The sequence below is a fragment of the Populus nigra genome, chromosome 3 (assembly GCF_951802175.1).
Source record: "Populus nigra chromosome 3, ddPopNigr1.1, whole genome shotgun sequence".
Classification (NCBI taxonomy): domain Eukaryota; kingdom Viridiplantae; phylum Streptophyta; class Magnoliopsida; order Malpighiales; family Salicaceae; genus Populus; species Populus nigra.
The window spans coordinates 26,638,340-26,657,963 of NC_084854.1; the positions used below are offsets into that span (position 1 = coordinate 26,638,340).

At 32.1% G+C, this 19,624-nt stretch overlaps 2 protein-coding genes across 2 annotated transcripts; both read left to right on the plus strand.

Moving 5' to 3' along the window:
• The first annotated feature begins 3,655 nt into the window (after positions 1-3,655).
• LOC133688125 (stemmadenine O-acetyltransferase-like) lies at positions 3,656-5,260 on the plus strand. Its single transcript, XM_062107512.1, has one exon. The coding sequence runs from the start codon at positions 3,743-3,745 to the stop codon at positions 5,039-5,041; it is 1,299 nt and encodes a 432-aa protein (XP_061963496.1). The 5' UTR covers positions 3,656-3,742; the 3' UTR covers positions 5,042-5,260.
• An 8,940-nt stretch (positions 5,261-14,200) lies between these two features.
• On the plus strand, positions 14,201-18,780 carry LOC133690374 (uncharacterized). Its single transcript, XM_062110649.1, has 10 exons — positions 14,201-14,353; positions 14,505-14,854; positions 15,482-15,729; positions 16,087-16,171; positions 16,305-16,490; positions 16,590-16,757; positions 16,854-17,069; positions 17,812-17,983; positions 18,060-18,231; positions 18,314-18,780. Exons 2-10 carry the CDS (start codon positions 14,522-14,524, stop codon positions 18,405-18,407), a joined length of 1,674 nt encoding a protein of 557 aa, XP_061966633.1. The 5' UTR covers positions 14,201-14,353; positions 14,505-14,521; the 3' UTR covers positions 18,408-18,780.
• The last annotated feature ends 844 nt before the right edge of the window (positions 18,781-19,624 follow it).

Here is a 19,624-nt window from a genome sequence, read left to right on the forward strand (position 1 = left end):
TATAGGTTGGGCATATCCTAGCCGTTTTTTTTTTTTAAAAGTTGGGCAACAATTATGGTGCCTAACTTTTCTTTAATAAAAAAAAATGTTAGGCAAATGAGATAACATATCCGTGTGCTGCCGCGAGTTTATAAAATAAATGTACTTGATAGTGTTATAATTGTGAACCAACGCTAGATAAGTAATAGAAATTAAAGGTATGATGAAGCAAATATTTCATGACGGAAAAAAAGTTGTGTTGGTGATCAAAAACTTAAAGACTGAACAAAATGATTTGTAGCAATCTACAGTGTTTTGTGAGGAAAAATACAGTGCTTTCGCCACATGATTTAGTTTTTCAGTTAATAAAAAGCAAAAAAAATTATAAAGCTAAATTCTCTACCAACTTAATATTAAAAAAAAAAACCAACAAAGATAATTTTGGAAGGAAAAAAACCTATGAGAAAAAACGTTGCAGCAATTGACAATGTTTTGTGAGGAAAACTATAGCACTTTTCCCAATAAAATAAAATAAAAAACCATTTAGAGAAATATTGTAGCAATCCACAGTGTTTTGTGAGAAAAATTACAACGCTTTCCTCATATGATTTAGCTCACAAAAAATTACATATTATAACTATAATTTTTAACCAGCTCAATATTAAAACATAAAATAAAAAAATATAATTTTGAAGAAAATCATAAAAAACAAAAACAAAAAAAAACCGTGCGGAGAAACACTATAGCAATCAACAATGTTTTAAAGAAAAAAAATTACAAAACTATATTCTCAATCAGCTCAATATAAAAAATATTCGACAAATATCATTTTAAAAAATAAAAAAATAAAATAGAAAAACTATGTGGGAAAACACCGTAGCAATTCACAGTATTTTAAAGGAAAAAAATTACAAAGCAAAATTTTTAACCAACTCAATATTTAAAAAGTAAAATCAACAAAGATAATTTTGGAAAAAAAAGAAAAAATAAATGAAAAAAAAAGGAAAAAAGGAAAGTTGGAAAAAAAAGGAAAGTAATTTTGGAAAAATAAATGAAAAAAAAAGAAAAAAAAGGAAAGTTGGAAAAAAAATGAAAAATTTCAAAAAAAGAAAAAAACGACAAATATAATTTTGAAAAATAAAAAAATAAAATAAAAAAACTATGTAGGAAAACACCATAGCAATCCACAGTATTTTAAAGGAAAAAAATTACAAAGTAAAATTTTTAAACAGCTCAATATTTAAAAAGTAAAATCAACAAAGATAATTTTTGAAAAAAAAGAAAAAAAAGGAAAAAAGGAAAAGTTGGAAAAAAATGAAAAATTCTAAAAAAAAAAGAGAGAGAGGAGTGTAGAAAATAGTGATTTTCTTTAGCCTTTTAATTTTATGTATAATATGTTAATAATATTACACGTGAAGAAGTTTTTTTTTAACAAAATGCTTTGATACAACTGTTAGAATTATAACATGCGAAAGCGATAATATATTATATGATAACATAAAAAATTGAGGCACACAAAAATTCATGTAGTTTACTCAATCTACATCTACGGGCAAATATAAAAAAAACATTATATGAAAATTAATTACAATCATTTTCTAAAAGAACAGTTATTATTCTCTCTCGTACTACAAGTAAATACCTCACAAACTCTAACTCTAGCTATGAGTAAACACCTCATCTCTCTTTTTTTTGTCCTTTTTCATTAAAGGCTCGGGGATGCAATCTATCTATAGGTTGGGCATATCCTAGTCGTTTTTTTTTTTTAAAGTTGGGCAACAATTATGGTGCCTAACTTTTCTTTAATAAAAAAATGTTAGGCAAATGAGATAATATATCCGTGTGCTGCCGTGAGTTTATAAAATAAATATACTTAATAGTGTTATAATTGTGAACCAACGCTAGATAAGTAATAGAAATTGAAGGTATGATGAAGCAAATATTTCATGACGGAAAAAAAGTTGTGTTGGTGATCAAAAACTTAAAGACTGAACAAAATAATTTGTAGCAATCTATAGTGTTTTGTGAGGAAAAATACAGTGCTTTCGCCACATGATTTAGCTTTTCAGTTAATAAAAAGCAAAAAAAATTATAAAGCTAAATTCTCTACCAACTTAATATTAAAAAAAAACCAACAAAGATAATTTTGGAAGTAAAAAAACCTATGAAAAAAAACGTTGCAGCAATTGACAATGTTTTGTGAGGAAAACTATAGCACTTTTCCTAATAAAATAAAATAAAAAACCATTTAGAGAAATATTGTAGCAATCCACAGTGTTTTGTGAGAAAAATTACAACTCTTTCCTCATATGATTTAGCTTTATTGTAATTATAATTCTTAACCAACTCAATATTAAAAAAAAAATTGATAAAGATAATTTTGAAAAAAATCATAAAAAAATCACATGGGAAAACACTGAAACAATTCATAGTGTTTTAAAGAAAAAAAATTACAAAGTTAAATTCTTAATCAGCTCAATATTAAAAAAAAAAAACAACAGAGATAATTTCAGAAAAAAAAGAACAAAACAAACACCAAAAAAAGGAAAAAAAATCATGTTGGAAACACTGTAGCAATTCACAGTGTTTTGTGATGGAAGCTACAGTACTTCCCCACATGATTTAGCTTTATTTGTAATGACTTGTAATTGTAATTCACAAACAACTCAATATACAAAAAATAAAATTAAAAAAGATAATTTGAAAAAAATTATAACAAAAAAAAACTATGCGGAGAGACACTGTAGCAATCCACAATGTTTTATGAGCAAAGCTACAATGCTTTCCCCACATGATTAAGCTTTATTACAAAGTTAAATTTTAACCAACTCAATATTAAAAAAAATCAAATCGACGAAGATAATTTTGGAAAAAAATATTACAAAAAAAGAAAACACAAAAGAAACTGGAAAAAAACCATGCAAGGAAAAACTGTATCAATCCATAGTGTTTTGTGAGGGAAAACTTGTATTTACTTGTAATTGTAATTCTTAACCAGCTTAATATTAAAAAAATAAAATTGACAAAGATAATTTTAGGGAAAAACATAACAAAAACATAAAAAAACCATGTGGGAAAAAATACTGTAGCAATCAACAGTAATTTTCGAGAAAAGTTACAATGCTTTCCTCACATATTGTAACTGTAATTTTTAACCAGCTCAATATTAAAAAATAAAATAAAAAAAGATAATTTCAGAGAAAATTATAAAAAAAAACCATGCGGAGAAACACTGTAGCAATCAACGATGTTTAAAAGAAAAAAATTACAAAAAAAAAATTCTCAATCAGCTCCATATTAAAAAAAAATCAACAAATATAATTTTGAAAAATAAAGAAGTAAAATAAAAAAATTATGTGGAAAAACATCGCAGCAATCCACAGTATTTTAAAGAAAAAAATTACAAAATAAAAATTTTAACTAGGTCAATATTTAAAAAGGAAAATAAAAAAAATAATTTTGGAAAAAAAAAGAAAAAATAAATGAAAAAAAATAGAAAAGTTGAAAAAAAAAATAATTTTGAAAAAAAAAGAAAAAAAACGAAAATAAAAAGAAAAAAAGAAAAAATTAGCCAAAAACCAAAAAATACTATGAATTACTATTATTATTGTAATCCACATAATTTTATGTGTGGAAACAGTGTTTCCCCTAACACCATTTAGAATATGTTGCAATGTGCAGCTCCATATAAGTATAGGTCAGTTCTCTTGTATTGAATCAAACACTGGCAACTAATTTACGGTTTTCTCTCACAAGAAAGAAAATGAAAGTTCAGATCATTTCTAAAGAAATCCTGAAACCTTCTTCTTCCACTCCGCAGCACCTAAGAACCTATAAGCTTTCTGTCCTTGATCAGTTAGCTTCGCCAATGTACACCTCCGTGGTTTTCTTTTACTCGCCGGCCAGTGAAGATCTCTGCAAGAACTCTGATCATCTGAAAGATTCTTTCTCAAAAACATTAACTCACTTCTACCCTTTTGCTGGACGAATAAAGGATGACTTTTCAGTTGACTGCAATGATGATGGCGCTGAGTTCATTGAAGCTCGAGTAGCTGGTGACATATCCATGGTACTTGAGCAAGCAGACATAAATCAGCAGCAACAGCTACTACCATGTAGCCCATATGTAAAGTCATCTAAGCTAAGCACTGATCAGGTAACGCTGGCAGTTCAAGTCAATTACTTCAATTGTGGTGGGGTGGCAATTAGTATCTGCATTTGGCATGCACTTGCCGATGCGTCAACTCTAGCAACCTTTGTTAATTGCTGGGCTGCAATTTCTCGTGATCCCAATTACGTTATCGACGAGGTGGTTTTCGACTGCACGACAGTCTTTCCTCCACAAGATTTATCAGGCTTCTCTTTGCACAGCTTCGTAAAAGAGGATGTGTTAAGTGAAATCGTGATGAAAAGGTTCTTGTTTGATGGTTCCAAGGTAGCTGCTCTAAGAGATGAAGTAGGCAATGGACCATCTTTGGATCGTCCGACTCGTTTCATAGCTGTTTCATCTCTTATTTTGGGGGCCATGATGGCCGTAACCAGAGAAAATAATGCTATGCAGATAAATGCTGCATTCATTGTTGTCGATCTGCGGAGGAGACTGAAACCACCAGTGCCAAAACAATCAATTGGAAACACTTCCCAATTGACAATAGCAAATTGGCCAGAGAGTGAAAGTAATGTGTTGAGCTATAATGGTTTAGCAGGAAAACTTCATGAGTCAATAAGGATGATGAATGATGACTATATCAGGAAGTTTCATGCTGGTGGTGGGTACTTTAACTTGCTCAAAAGAGCTGGGGAAGAAGCTAGAAAGGGTTCGAATTTGACGTTGTTCGGTTTCAGTAGTTGGTGCAACTTTCCATTTTATGAAACTGATTTTGGGTGGGGCAAACCTCTTTGGGTAAGTCCTGCCTTGAAGTTTAACAGGGTTGCCGTTTTCTTAGATACAAAAGACGGCGAGGGAATAGAAGCATGGATTGGACTGTCCAAGGAAGACATGGTAAAGTTCGAACAAGACCCTGGAATCCTTACCTATGCTTCTTTCACTGCAAGCATATAAGCTTGATCATGTCTTCCGGTAGAGATTTCTATTTTTATTTGTCAAGAGGCTCATTTGTTCTTGAGCTATACAATAAAAGTAGCTCGCTAATTGCGACTGATCATGTCAGGTCACACCAATCCTTGCTTTATGGCATCGAATAAAACACTTTGGAGTTACCTTTCCAAGAATATAAGACTTGTGTTCAAGATGTGAATCCTAATGTATTAAGTCGCGTAGTAGGATGGATGTTTCAATTTATGTTCATTAAGTCATTTCACTGGATTCACCAGAAATAAGAAGTCTCACTTTGCTTGTACTTTTATAGCAAAAATTCTCATTGTGAAAAGAAATGCTTATTTTGAGTACATCCTTTCCTCTCTCCATTCATTGCATCTTCGACAGTTTAAGGAAGCCAAGAATTTTTACTGTCCTTCTAGTCCTGTTCTTGAAGCTCATTTGTAATGGTGTTGTTCTACATCTCTAGTAACTCATAGTTTGGTTAAGGGTATCTTCCGGGGTTAATTGGCCAAAATTTTGGAGGCATTGTTCATTAATGTAACAAGGAATCCAAGCATGAGTATATATAGCAGGAACCCAAAATGTAGTTATCTGTGTTTTTAGAGAGAGAAAGAGAGAGAGATGCCATATGTGTAACAAAAGAAATATTAGTTTTTGGGTTAGGCCTCATTGTCTGTAAAGGAAGAGACTAATCCAAATGTTTAGAGAAATTACTAGAAGAAATAACCATATCTTTTACTTTTATATATACAAGGACATAACCCATTATTAAAAGATATAATTTTTTATTATTGAAAGAATATAGTTTTTTTTTTTTTGTTCTCCCAACTAGAATTCTCTGCATTAACTTAACAAGATTTACAAAAATATTTGTACCGTAAAATATTTCTTTGATTCTAACGATCAAAATGGCACTGAAACATTTGAATTAGGGATAAGAAAATGAATTCTTACATTACAAGTAAATTTCCTTTAATTTTACAGTAGAGCATGGTTTTAAGAAATGTATTCTGTTAGATTTTATGCATTATATTCTATTGGTTCTTAACCTGCCTTTTAAGGTTTATGTAATTGATAATTGTGTGCAATGACTTGGAATCTTTCTTTTGATGTCACCTCATTTGTAATCCACCATTAAACAATGAAAGGGTCGTTAAGTAACCCAAATCTACAAAAATGTAGCCCAGGAAGCGAGGGAGCTTTGTGTATCGAATCTGTCTGTGCCTTGTGTAGAGGTCTGAGATGTGTGTGAAGCCTAGATCTGATATCGAAGTAACTTGGCCGAATGTCTACAGTTATTCACTCAGTTCACAGTAGTTTGTGGACCAATAGAACGAGGGTTATGACTCATGGTGTCCATTTAATTACCTGAATCTAAGTTGCTTTTCATGGCTGGCCTCTAGAGATTGGTTTATAAATTTTATTGTTACTATCATAGTTTTTAAACTCAACCCGGGGATTGACCCGGCCAAGGGACCGGGTCTCGGGTTTCATAGGTTAACCCGGGTCAACCCGAAAAAATTAAAAAAAATATTTAATATTTTATTATTTTATATGAATTTTTTTTTAAAAAAATCATGTAAATATAGACTATATATATTATAAATAATAAAATTTAAAAAAATATTTTAATTTTTTTTATCAAATTCTTATATTTTACTCGTATTAATTTATAAATATGAAGGTGAAATAATCAACATCAACCTTTCCCAATAGTAATCCATTTCAGAAGTTTGTTGGCAAAACAAGACGGAGGGCAAGATAGAAAATTCACCAACGCATAACCAACATGTATATAAACAACCTTTTCAAAATCAAAGCCCTAATTTATCAAGCAACAACACTTTAAGGAAAGTGAAAGCTTTTACCTTGGCGGCGCATGGCAACTCCTCAACAGCAAGAAAAAGACTCTGAAGATGACTTAGACCTCATCAAGATCCTTCTACTAGACAACGAAAATGGATTCTCTAAACTACAACATGACACACCAACACAGGAAGTAGTATTTGACAACCACAACTTTGACCAGTAGCTACAACTCTCTTCACTCTCCTTGACAACCACAACACCAGCCCTCTATCACCAATTCTTGATACAACATCCAACGAGTCTCGTCCGAGTTTGCCCGGGTCGCCCGGGTCATGGGTCGACCCACCGGGTCTACCAGGTTTCACCGAGCCAACTCCCAAGCTGGTTTTTACCTCCACCCAGACCGGTTCCGGTCCCAGGTTGGTCGGGTCTCGAGTCAACCCGTCGGGCCGGTCCGGGTTTTAAAACTGTGGTTCCTATACATGAGTAGTGGTCTTCAAAATGCATGTGGAACTGCCATTTGGCTTTTGTATAACTGTCATTTTGCAGTAAAAAAAACAAAACATGGGAGAGACAATTAAAGATTGATTAATTGTTAATATAAACACTTGCAAATATATTATATTGATTAATTATGGTGCAGATTATGTTTTTTTTAACAAAAAAATGATACATGCATAAATTAAATATTAATTATTATATTTATATGCTTTTGGAATATTTTGTTGTAGTTGATAAATAACAACAAATCAATCATTTATTTGGTTATACCATTAATCATGTTTATAAAATTCAAGATCACATTAATTATATGTATAATTGGATGAGTAGACTGGCTATGCGTGGTATTTATGAGTTCTACATAGAACATCAAATGTTAATCGTTCTCAATTCTCTACTTGAGAAATGGATGTCGATACGACTATCATTGAAATATAGGCTGAAATTCTTAGATTTCAATAATCTCGCTGATGAAATGCATCTTGAGAGGGAACGTTAGTATACCAAAAAGGGTATACGATGTACTAGAAGAAGCGCAGGTCGTTTGAATGTTGCTACTAAATTTATTCCATGGTTCGAGCATAATGAACTTGAAGGAGATGACTTTGATGAAGTAGATGACATAATTGGATATCCTAATTATGTACCTGTAATATAAAATAATTTTAAAATTTATTATTCTTAATTTTGTATTTTTTTTATTTCAGTATTATTTTTTTGTTAAGATAATTGGTTGTTTATTCTGAACTGTATAATTTATGTAATTTAAGTTTTAATTACATTATATGCAAGTATATGAAAATATCTGCAATTTGATCAGTAGGAAATGTTAGTTAAAACTAATAACTATAATTTTTGCAATCATTTAAATTTTCAATAATAATTAGACCATATAGATAAAAATTGATCAATTGTTTAACATTATTTTCATTTATATTGTATGTGATAGATTATTATTTGTTCAATTTAAAATGTCATGACAATAAATATCATTTAAATTGTACTAGATATTAATATTTGTAATTAGTGTCAATTTAATATGACGACATCTAAAAGTATTATTTCTGATTTAAACCATAGAGACAAACTAAGTGAAAAGAATTATGATGTTTGACATCATAAAATATGACTGAACCTGAGTAAGGAAACACTACTCAACACAAGCTTGATATGGTTGCATATCAAACCTATAAGCACAAGAATCGTGTAACTCACATTTTGATGTTGAGTAGTATGAGAAATGATATAATGTTGCGTTTTAAAAGGCATCATTCAACCTAATTAGTTTGGGACACGATAAAGAGTCAGTATAAGGAACCTCCACTACTAGATTTCGTCAGTTAACCCTCAATTTTGATGGTTACAATAAGCGTCAAAATCAGACGATGAGACAGCATCTTATAGTCATGTTTAACATGATCAATGAATTAAGAGGTGTTAGACACAAGATAACTGATGAACAACAAGTCCAAGTTGTTATTCGTTATTTGCCAAGAATTGAAAACACATGCGTGTTAACCTTACCCACAATGACAACATTAAGACATTTGATGATGTTGCTCGTCATGTCAAGCTTGAAGAAGATCGACTTTACGCTGAGAAGCATGTAAACGAGGCTTTTATATATGAGACTAAAATACGAAGATCATATGGCTCTAAATATAAAAAGGGCAAGGGCAATGGTCCCAAATATGACAAAAGAGAAATAGAAGCAGGTAGTGGTGGACATAAACCCAAGCATGAGAAACACGACGGTAAGAAAGAAAAGAATATGAATTGTTTCAATTGTGGTAAACATAGTCACTTTGCTCATGATTGCACTGAGCCAAAGGTAATGTTTAACCATAATCATCCCTCTAACTTATATGTTAGTAGTTGTTTAATGCTTGTTGAATATGTTCTTTTTTTAACTGTAGACCCAGGAGCAACCGACTACATAGCAAGGGATCGAACAACCTTTGTGGAATTTCATTGAATTCCAAAGGGAAGTAGATACATATACATAAGGAATAATGCTTTCGCTTCTTTGCTCGGGATCGATACCTGCAAACTGGATTTGCATGCCGGTCACACATTTTATCTTTACGATGTGCTTTACACTCTAGAAGTTCAATGGAATCTTGTGTCTATTCTTGCTTTACTATAATTGGGCTTTTATATTGTGTTTTTTGGTTGTTGTGTGAAAATATATCTGGATAATATTTTTTATGGTTCTAGTTTTGTATTAAATGGTTTTATGGTGTTAGACACCGTTAATGTATCTATTAATGATGATGTTTCTATTTATAGTGTTCAAAATTTTAGCACTACTAATAATAGTGATATCATAACTTGGCATGCTAGATTATGACACATTGGGAAGACTGATTATATAGATTGACAAGAGCTGGTCTTTTAGGCTCACTTACCAAAAATGAATTGTTTGTTTGTGAGTATTGCCTTGCTGAAAAAACAACTAGATTACTATTTGGCAAAGCTAAAAGAGTCAGTAATCCATTACAACTTATTCATTCAGACATTTGTGGCCTGATGAATGTGAGGGCAAGACATGATGTGAATTATTCCATCATATTTATAGATGATTTCACACGATTTGGTCATATTTATTTGATCTTACACAAGTTTGAAGCATTGGATTACTTCATTTGATACACCAATCTGGTGGAGAATAAACTAAGCATAAAAAACAAAGCTTTAAGAATCGATTGAGGACTTGAATATCTATCTGAAAATTTTTTTAAAAAATTATGATGAAAAGATATAGCTAGACATCTAACTATTCCTTATACTCCATAATAAAATGGTGTAGTAGAAAGGAGAAATATAACCCTATTTGACATGGTTAGGTCAATGATGATGCATGCTAACTTATCAATTTCCTATTGGGGAGATGCTTTGTTAACTGTTGCCTACATACTTACTCGTGTGCCTTCTAAATCCGTCTCATCCACCCCGTATGAACTATGGAATAATGAAAACCTTAATCTAGGTTATTTGCATCCATGAGGGTGTGCAACTTATATTCATAATAATTCTTATGAATATGAGAAACTTGATCCTAGAGGGAAGAAGTGTATTTTTATAAGATATTTTGAATATTCCAAAAGATTTGTATTTATCGGTGAAAAAGCTTATGAAAGAGTGACAAAGATTAAATCGCATGATGTTGTATTTTTAAAAAAGGATTTTCCAATGACATATGAAGTTAATAAAGATTTTTAATTATATAAAATGAAAAATCTAGACTATGACACAACAAGCCATTCAGTAAAGGACTTAGAAGAAACTTTTAATCCTTCTGGAGATAGTAGGAGTAACATTTTGTCTATTCCTACTTTTATGGAGAAAAATCATATGCAATCTCAACCTTGTAGAAGCATTCGTGAACCAATTCCTTGTTGTCGATTTGAGATTAAAGGGGAAGCGTTCATGATTACTCCACAAGATGATGAAGAGCCTAAAACATTCAGTCATGCTTTGTCCGGTCCTAAAGCAAGATAACAGATTAAAGCTATGAAAGAAGAAATGGAGACGATGAAAACTAATCAAGTCTGAGACTTGGTCGATTTACTATCAGGACAAAGATCCATTAGAAATAAAAGGGTTCTTAAAATTAATTGTAAGACAAATGGGTCAATAAAACATTAGAAGACTCGACTAGCAGCGAAAAGCTATACTTAACAGTACAGAATTGATTATGAAGATACATTCTCATTAGTTGTGAAGATTATTTTAGTTTGCCTTATTTTAGCTATAGTCGCACATATAGACCTAGAGTTATACCATATGGATGTTAAAACTACATATCTTAATAGAGAACTAAATAAAAAGATTTATATGGATTAGCTTTTAGGATTCGAGACTAAATAATAAGAGTGTAAAGTTTGCAAGCTTAAAAGATCCATATATGGTCTTAAGCAAGCTTCTAGACAATGGAACGTCAAGTTTCATCAAGCTATCCTTAAGGATGGTTTTACAATGATGGAAGAGGACCATTGCGTGTATTTAAAATGTTCTAACAATAGTTTTATAATATTGTCCTTATATGTTGATGACATCTTAATAGTTGAAAATAACAAAGAGATGATTGAAACTACTAAAAGGTGGTTATCATTAAACTTTGAAATGAAAGACATGGGTGAGTCTAGCTATTCTCTTGGTATGAAAATCATAAGAGATCGTGCTAAAAGGCTTTTGAGTTTAACTCAAGAGACTTACATTAAAAAGATGTTAGAGTGTTATCACATGCATTATAGTAAACCAATAGACACCCCTGTTGATAAAAGCTTAAGCCTAAGCCATGATATGTGTCCCAAGACTTTAGAAGAAAAAAAAGAAAATGTCCAGAATACCTCATGCCAATATTATCTGTAGTTTGATGTATGCAATGATGTGCACACATCCTGATATATGTTATGTCGTTGGATTGGTTAGCCAATATTAATCAAACCCTAGTTATAAACACTAGATGACAATCAAAAGGATCATATGAAGGCTTACAATGATTGGATAATGAATAAATGCCATTAGTATACATGTTATTCATTATTTGTTTTATGGAATATATTGTGAGTATCGTATAATACAATTTGTTAAAGTATGTCAATAGACTTAGATTGACTCACTCACATGAGCAATCACCTCCAGCACTTGTAAGGTGAGTAGAGATGAGAATATTTGAGTTTTAATGCTTAATAAGCGACTTGGACGCAGTGAGAGAAATCTTAACACAAAGTAATTATTAAAATGTCACATTGGTTGGGACTAATATAAGGTTCTTAAATAAAAGAATCAACATGAATGAATTCTCACCATTCATGTGTCTATCATGATTGAAGTCGAGTATGAAATTATTCATCTACCACTAATTACAATGAGCAAATAAGAATTTCTTATTTGAAGTCTAATTTTTTTTTACGACAAGACTAAACCTTGTATAGTGTATTTCCTCTAACAAGGAGAGCAACGACATACACTCTTTATCTTCTGAAAAGAAAAGAGTAAGCTCCACTATAACATGTATTTCATACTACATGTACTAACGACCATTATAGGAATAAAAAATGGATTGCTACTTCTTTATTATGTGATTCTTGGAGATCATGTCTAAGATTTTAAAATCTTACCCTTTATTCTTTTGACTGTACCATGAGGTGATGTGTAAATGATCACTACTTTAAGAGTATATCTTATAGTTATGGAATGATTCGACTTAAAGGAATACTTCTAGAAAAATAAGTTAATTCAGATCTGATTGATATGAAAGCGAAAGAAAAAGTAATTTTAGTTCTACACCTGTTACTTATATTCACTAGTCGGGATCATATCACTTGAATAAATTTGATATGATTTAGAATACTTGTAATTGTAAGGATGGATTGAATATGAAATTCTCGAGGGATTGAATTATATTTAGTCATATGCAATTAAAAATGTTTGGGGTATATCAATACACTTTAAGGAATAACTAATTATGAGATTGATGTCTCCTATATGACCTGTATTATGTTTATATATTAGAGCTCCTTTTATTGTGTGCTTCAGGTTGCACAATCTGTTCATCAAGTATGCAATTCTTGTGCAAGTTTGAAATATATTATACTAGATAGATACAATTCTTCATGAGCGAGTGAGAAATGTTGTTTATTGGGTTAGGGCTCGTCCGTCCATGAGGGATGAGCCTGGTCCAAATGTTTAGAGAAGTTAATAGAAGAAGTAACTGCTTCCTCTACATATATACATAGGGATATAACCCATTAGAAGATATAAGTTTTCATTGTTGAAAGAATATAGTTCTTTTTTTCTCTTCTTCCAACTAGAACTCTCTGCATTAACTAGACAAGATTTACAAAAATATTCGTACTGTGAAATATCCTTTTGATTCTAGTAATCAAAGTGGCACTAAAGCATTTGATCTAGTGACAAGAAAGCAAATTCTCACCACAAGTAAGTTTTTTTTTAATTCTATAAGAACAATACCTCAAATTGCTCCCTAGAGCTTCTAAATGGTAGTGTTTGACATTGCGTCTCGGAAGCACTTTTGAAAAAAAATGAAATTTTTTTATTTTTTTCTTTGTTTCAAATTAATATTTTCATGTTTTTAGATCATTTTGATGTGCTGATGTCAAAAATAATTTTTAAAAAATAAAAAAAATATTATTTTGATGTGTTTTGGAATGAAAAACACTTTGAAAATCAACCACTATTACACTCTCAAACACGTACTAAATAGCAATTATGACTGCCTTTTATCATTAGCTTGAGATAAATAACACAACTTTTTATATTTTTTTTATTACATGAGGTTTTAAGATATAATTATGTGATTAGTTTAATTTTTTTTAATAGTCGAATATTTATAGGTGAGATATAATGTGAGTTTTGTGTGCATAGATCTTATCAATAATGCAAAATAATGACATTTGGAAAAACGTTGTTTTATGTATGATATGATTTGGTTATTTTTATTTGTTATTTTTTAATTTTTTAAAATGATTTAATCTTAGTTAAAACTCAATTTAGTCTGGATAATATACTTTTTTTATCATTAAATAAAGTTATAATATTAATAGTGGCTTTTCAAAAATCCAATAACATATTTATTGATTTATTTTTTAAATTTGTTTTTGAAAAAAAATCAGTTTTAATTGATGTGTAAACGAAAATGTCCTTTATCATAAATAAAAAAATTATAATAATTTATTTAAAGGTTAGTTTATCAAACTCTCAATAGATTTTCGTAAGCTTTTCTGAAAGTACCATATATCATCGAATATATATAAGGGATAGTTTATTAATTTTTCTTTTCTAGACAAGTGAAAATAAAGCTATCCTTAAAATTAATTACCACTGTTAATATAGGAATCAGGCAAGGGTAGATGTGGGACTCAAAAGGTAAGAAACGACAAGTCGTTTTTCCTGAAGTCAGCTTAACAACGCTCTCTCTCAGTAGTCTTGACATCGGAAATATTTGGGTTTCTTCTCAAGATCACTGAATCAAAGGTTAGTTGTTTTCTCGAAAACCCTTTTGTTGTTTGTCTTGAAATGTTATTTTTATTGATTAAATGTTTTATTTTTAGATGTTTTAGAGCTTGAGATTTGATTATATCTGCATAAACTGAGCTTGTCTTTTGTTTTCAACGTGTTATAACAGTGAAGGAAGAAAATATAATGAAAAACAAGAGGGAAGAAGATGATATGGGGAGTGAAGTAAGTGGTAGTGTTTTAAAGAGGCAGAGAGTGGATGAACAGTCTTCAGCTTCTGGTATTGGAAACCCACTTGTGCCTTACAATGATGTGGATGATGAAGACGAGGACTTTGAAAGGGGGAAAACAAATAATGGTGGTGGGGTGGAGGAGAGTAATACACAAGTTGTTGCGGCGGATAATGGTGAGGATGAGGAGGAGGAAGAGGATGTGTATGGACAAGGGGATAGTTTGGAAAGGAGGAAGAGTCAATTTGAGCCTCGTGAAGATTGCCCGTATTTGGATACTGTTAATCGACAGTTAAAGATTGCATCTTTTGTGAATAATTTATGTGGTTTTCGGGTTTATATGTAGTTAATTGTGTTATCTTGGAGATAACATGTATTTTTGTTTACATGAGGTTACATGTATGTTGTTGTGCATGAATGTGTTAAATATGCGTTTTCTTGGATGATATATGTGGTTTTTTTTGTGGTTTTGTTAGTTTATGTGTGTGTTTGTGTATTTAAACGTGTGGAAGGATGCATTTTGTTGGATAATATGTGTAGTTATTTGTATGTTTGTAGGCAAAAGTGTGTTATCTGATTCATTTTTCTGGATGATATACTTGGCTTTTCGTTTGTGTAATTGTGTGTCCGTGTGTGTACATGGATGTGCTTAGGATGCATTTTTTGGGTTGATATATTTGGGATCTTGTTTGTGTAGTTCTGTGTGTCTTTGTCTACATAAACGTATTAAAAAGGTGCTTTTATTTCCCCATAAAACATACATGGCTTCTTTTTTGTGCAGTCATGTTCATGTTTGTTTAAATAAATATTTGAAGGAGACATTTATTTGGATGATATATATGGGTTTTGGTTTATCTATGGTTATGTGTTTGCATGCTTAAAATAAGGTTTTGATGACTCTTTTTTTTGGGTTTTGCAGGTGTTGGATTTTGATTTTGAGAAATTTTGCTCTGTTTCTCTGTCGAATTTGAATGTGTATGCATGCTTAGTTTGTGGGAAGTATTACCAAGGAAGAGGGAAGAAATCCCATGCTTATACTCATAGTCTTGAAGCAGGACACCATGTGTACATCAATCTTAGGACAGAGAAGGTTTATTGTCTTCCTGATGGATATGAGATTATTGACCCATCACTTGATGACATACGACATGTTCTCAATCCAAGGTCTCTCTCTCACGCTCTCAGTGTGTGTGTGGTGCATTATACTTTTTCTGTGGCCTCAGGGTTTATGTTATTATTTGATGTTGGAGCTTTTTTGGGAAAATAGATATTTCCTTGGTTAATTTTATTTTTTCCTAGTTTATATTTGAAGGGAATAGCCTTTTGGCAGACATGGATGAATAAAAGTTGAATATTTGAGTCTCCTCATAGTTATAGTGTTCTTGATCTTTGATGGTTTTGACTTGTTACAAACCCCATTACCCATCTCTCCCGTCTGTCTCCAGTGTTATTGATTTCATTTCCTTTCAATTCTCTTGCATAAATTTACTAACTTTCAGGAACTTTGCATCATCCATGCAGATTTACCAGGGATCAAGTTGGACAGATTGACAAAAACAGGCAATGGTCCAGGGCACTTGATGGGTCTGATTACCTTCCTGGAATGGTAACCATCTCCCCTCCACTGTGATTGCCAATTCAGCATTCTGATTGCTGAATTGCAGCTTAGGATACAACTTAGTTTTGCAATAAGATGCAGATTTTGGGAGTTAACTATGTTGCTTGATTTTAACCTTCAGGTGGGTCTGAATAACATCAAGGAAACTGATTTTGTGAATGTAACAATTCAGTCTCTAATGAGAGTTACACCCTTAAGGAATTTCTTCCTTATCCCTGAAAACTATCAGCATTGTAAGTCTCCTCTTGTTCAACGCTTTGGAGAACTCATGCGTAAAATATGGCATGCTCGGAACTTTAAAGGACAGGTTTGATCCTTTGGTTATTTCTATGAAGTTATGGTTTTCCAATGTTCAACTTGTGTTTCCTCATTTAATTTTCTTATCCATTTTCTTGGGAATTTTCAGGTGAGTCCACATGAATTTCTCCAGGCAGTTATGAAAGTTAGTAAGAAACGTTTTCGAATAGGACAACAGTCTGATCCTGTGGAGTTCATGGCATGGCTTCTTAATACCCTGCATGCAAATCTTAGAACTTCAAAGAAAAATAACAGTATCATTTATGAGTGCTTTCAGGTGCTAGCTACTGTTCCAATACTTTCTAATTTATTATGCAGTTTGCTTGTTAATATTATTTATCTCAGTGGTGCTTATCAAAACTTGACTTGGTAGGGTGAGTTGGAGGTTATTAAAGAGAGTCCTAACAAAGCTATCACTGAGAAGAAACAAAATGCTGATGATCAAAATTCTGATCAAAGAATTACTGATGGTGGAACTAAACATGATATTTTCACGGAAACTTCTAGAATGCAATTCTTAATGCTTGGACTGGATTTGCCACCACCTCCTCTGTTTAAAGATGTAATGGAGAAGAATATAATACCTCAGGTAATTATGCATTATGTGTTAGCTAGCCTGAAAATATTAATAACTTGATCTATATCTTTTTATAGAGGTGATGCCAAAACACTCTCTAGCTGAGCTAGTGAGCTAGTTGGCATTATCCTGCAATATCTTTGGTGTTATTGAGATTCTGCCTTAAGCACTGCATCATGTTTAATGCTTTTTCCCAATGAAATGATTCAAAAAAGCAGATGCTTGGTTAGATCCATAGAAGTGAATTTAGACACTGCTGCTTTGGGTAGAGAACATCTGGTTGATTCTTTTTGCCAGATCTATAAATAAGTGAAAGTCCTAGCTCATGCCTCCATTATCCCTGGCAATTAAGGGTTTGCTATTGACCATGGAAGATAGAACATAATTCAGTTTTCTATTCTTCAGTTTCTTTTGTTTTATTCATCTATTGAGAGGAAGTGCTAATTTCTATTTTTGCTTCAACTCCTAGTTTAGTGCTTTTGTTGGTTACCATGCAAGTCTATATTTTGCTCAAATGGTTAAATTAAAACCTTATTGAATTGGGCTTTAGATGAAAGCTGAATTAACTGCCATATTCAAGTTTGGACTTACAGTTTGTATTTGTGTGTATGTGATGATCACATGTGACCCAGAAATGCGGGCTGTGTGTCTTTGGGCTTATTTATACTAGACTTTTTTTTTTCCTTTGTGTAAATTCCACTTGTGATTTTCCTCTTCTTGGTGAAGACATTTTTTACTTGTGCTATTGTTTCAGGTTCCTCTGTTCAATATACTGAAGAAATTTGATGGTGATACTGTGACTGAAGTTGTTCGTCCTCGTGTTGCCCGGATGAAATATCATGTCACCAGATTGCCACGATATTTAATACTACATATGCAGCGATTTAAAAAGAACAACTTTTTCATCGAGAAGAATCCCACCTTAGGTAATCCTGGACACTAACAACCTAGAACTTCGTATGGTTTTGCACTATCCTTTGCTAACTGTTGCTATCGTTACAGTCAACTTTCCTGTGAAGAACTTGGAATTAAAAGATTTTATTCCTTTGCCAATGCCTAAAGAAAATGAGAGATTGCGCTCGAAGTATGATTTGATTGCGAACATTGTCCATGATGGAAAGCCTAATGAGGGGTTCTACAGGGTTTTTGTGCAGCGGAAGTCAGAAGAGCTATGGTAATTCAATTTCTAATCCACTGGTATGGTTGTGAATGGAAGTAGTAATTACATAACATATCTGACAATCAATGTTTTGCAGGTATGAGATGCAGGATCTGCATGTTTCTGAAACCCTTCCTCAGATGGTTGCGCTCTCTGAGGCATATGTGCAGATATATGAGCAGCAGCAGTAGCATTGGAGGTTAGAAGTCCTGTTGTTGACCCATCTTCATACTGCTTTTAGGTGCAAGTAACAAGAGTTTTCCCTTCTGTAAATGGTTGTCGGAAGATCAGATGAGATGGCATTGTTGTTTGATTGGCACCTGTCTGATTTACAAAGCTTAGCAAAATACGAAGTTTCATAGAAAACAAGGCTGTAGTTTTGCTGTTTCATATCGTTGAAAGAATGAACAGTTTTGTTACTAAAAACTATCCATCTATTGCAGCAGGAAACTTAAATACTCAATACTTTCCTCGAGTTGTAGATTGCTTACAAATGCTGAAGTAAAACAGTTTAAGCATCACTCCTTGCCTTGTTGGTGCGGGAAATCACTCGGTTATGATTTACTTGGGTGATTCAGATAGTGACTTTGGTTTGGTTGTCCTGCGTTGTGTTCGTCTTTGCTCTGTAGGGCTCAAAACTGATTACGTGGATATGCAGGCGCTCTGGTTTGTTGATTGTTGCCCAGTTCGTCTGGTAGTAATGTCATGAAAAGCAATATTCTTAGGCTTCTGTTGCTCACAACTTCTCTTTGGAGGTATAGAATTGGTATTGGAGTCTTATCATAGTTTTACTAAAAAAACCAATCAGTCTCTATGGTTATCTAGGTATTGTTGTATTTATTCAATCAATATAATATTTATATCATTAAAATTTATTGTTTATATTTTTTAAGGAACATGAGAGGATACAAAAAAAAAAGATGTTTGGTTGAAAAGAAAAGAAAAATCATTTCAAAGTTTTAGGATGAATTTCTGCAAGCTCAAGGAAGCATGTCTTCTTTGTTTTTCACCATCGTCGTCTCCAAATAACAAGACATTTTATTTTTATATCAATTTATCCACCAGCTGAATCAATAAATAGTTTATCAGGATTCTAGAATTTATTTATCCACTACCAATAAACCGCTACCATAGTTCTGTGTTTTTCTTTGAATTATTGGCCCTCTTTTATTCCTCTCTCCAAAGATAAAGGGGGACCAAACAATTATCACCTCCACATTGATAGGCAAGATTTTCTTTCTGAAATATCATGTAGCATTCCCGCTTCCGACCAAACCTTAGTCACCACATACCACAAATGTAACTATCAACTAATCAATCCTTATCGTACCTCTCTTGGCATCTTAGCTTCAGATTTTGAACACATTTTTATGTTTCTAAATTGGATTCGTTTTTCTTATATACTTTA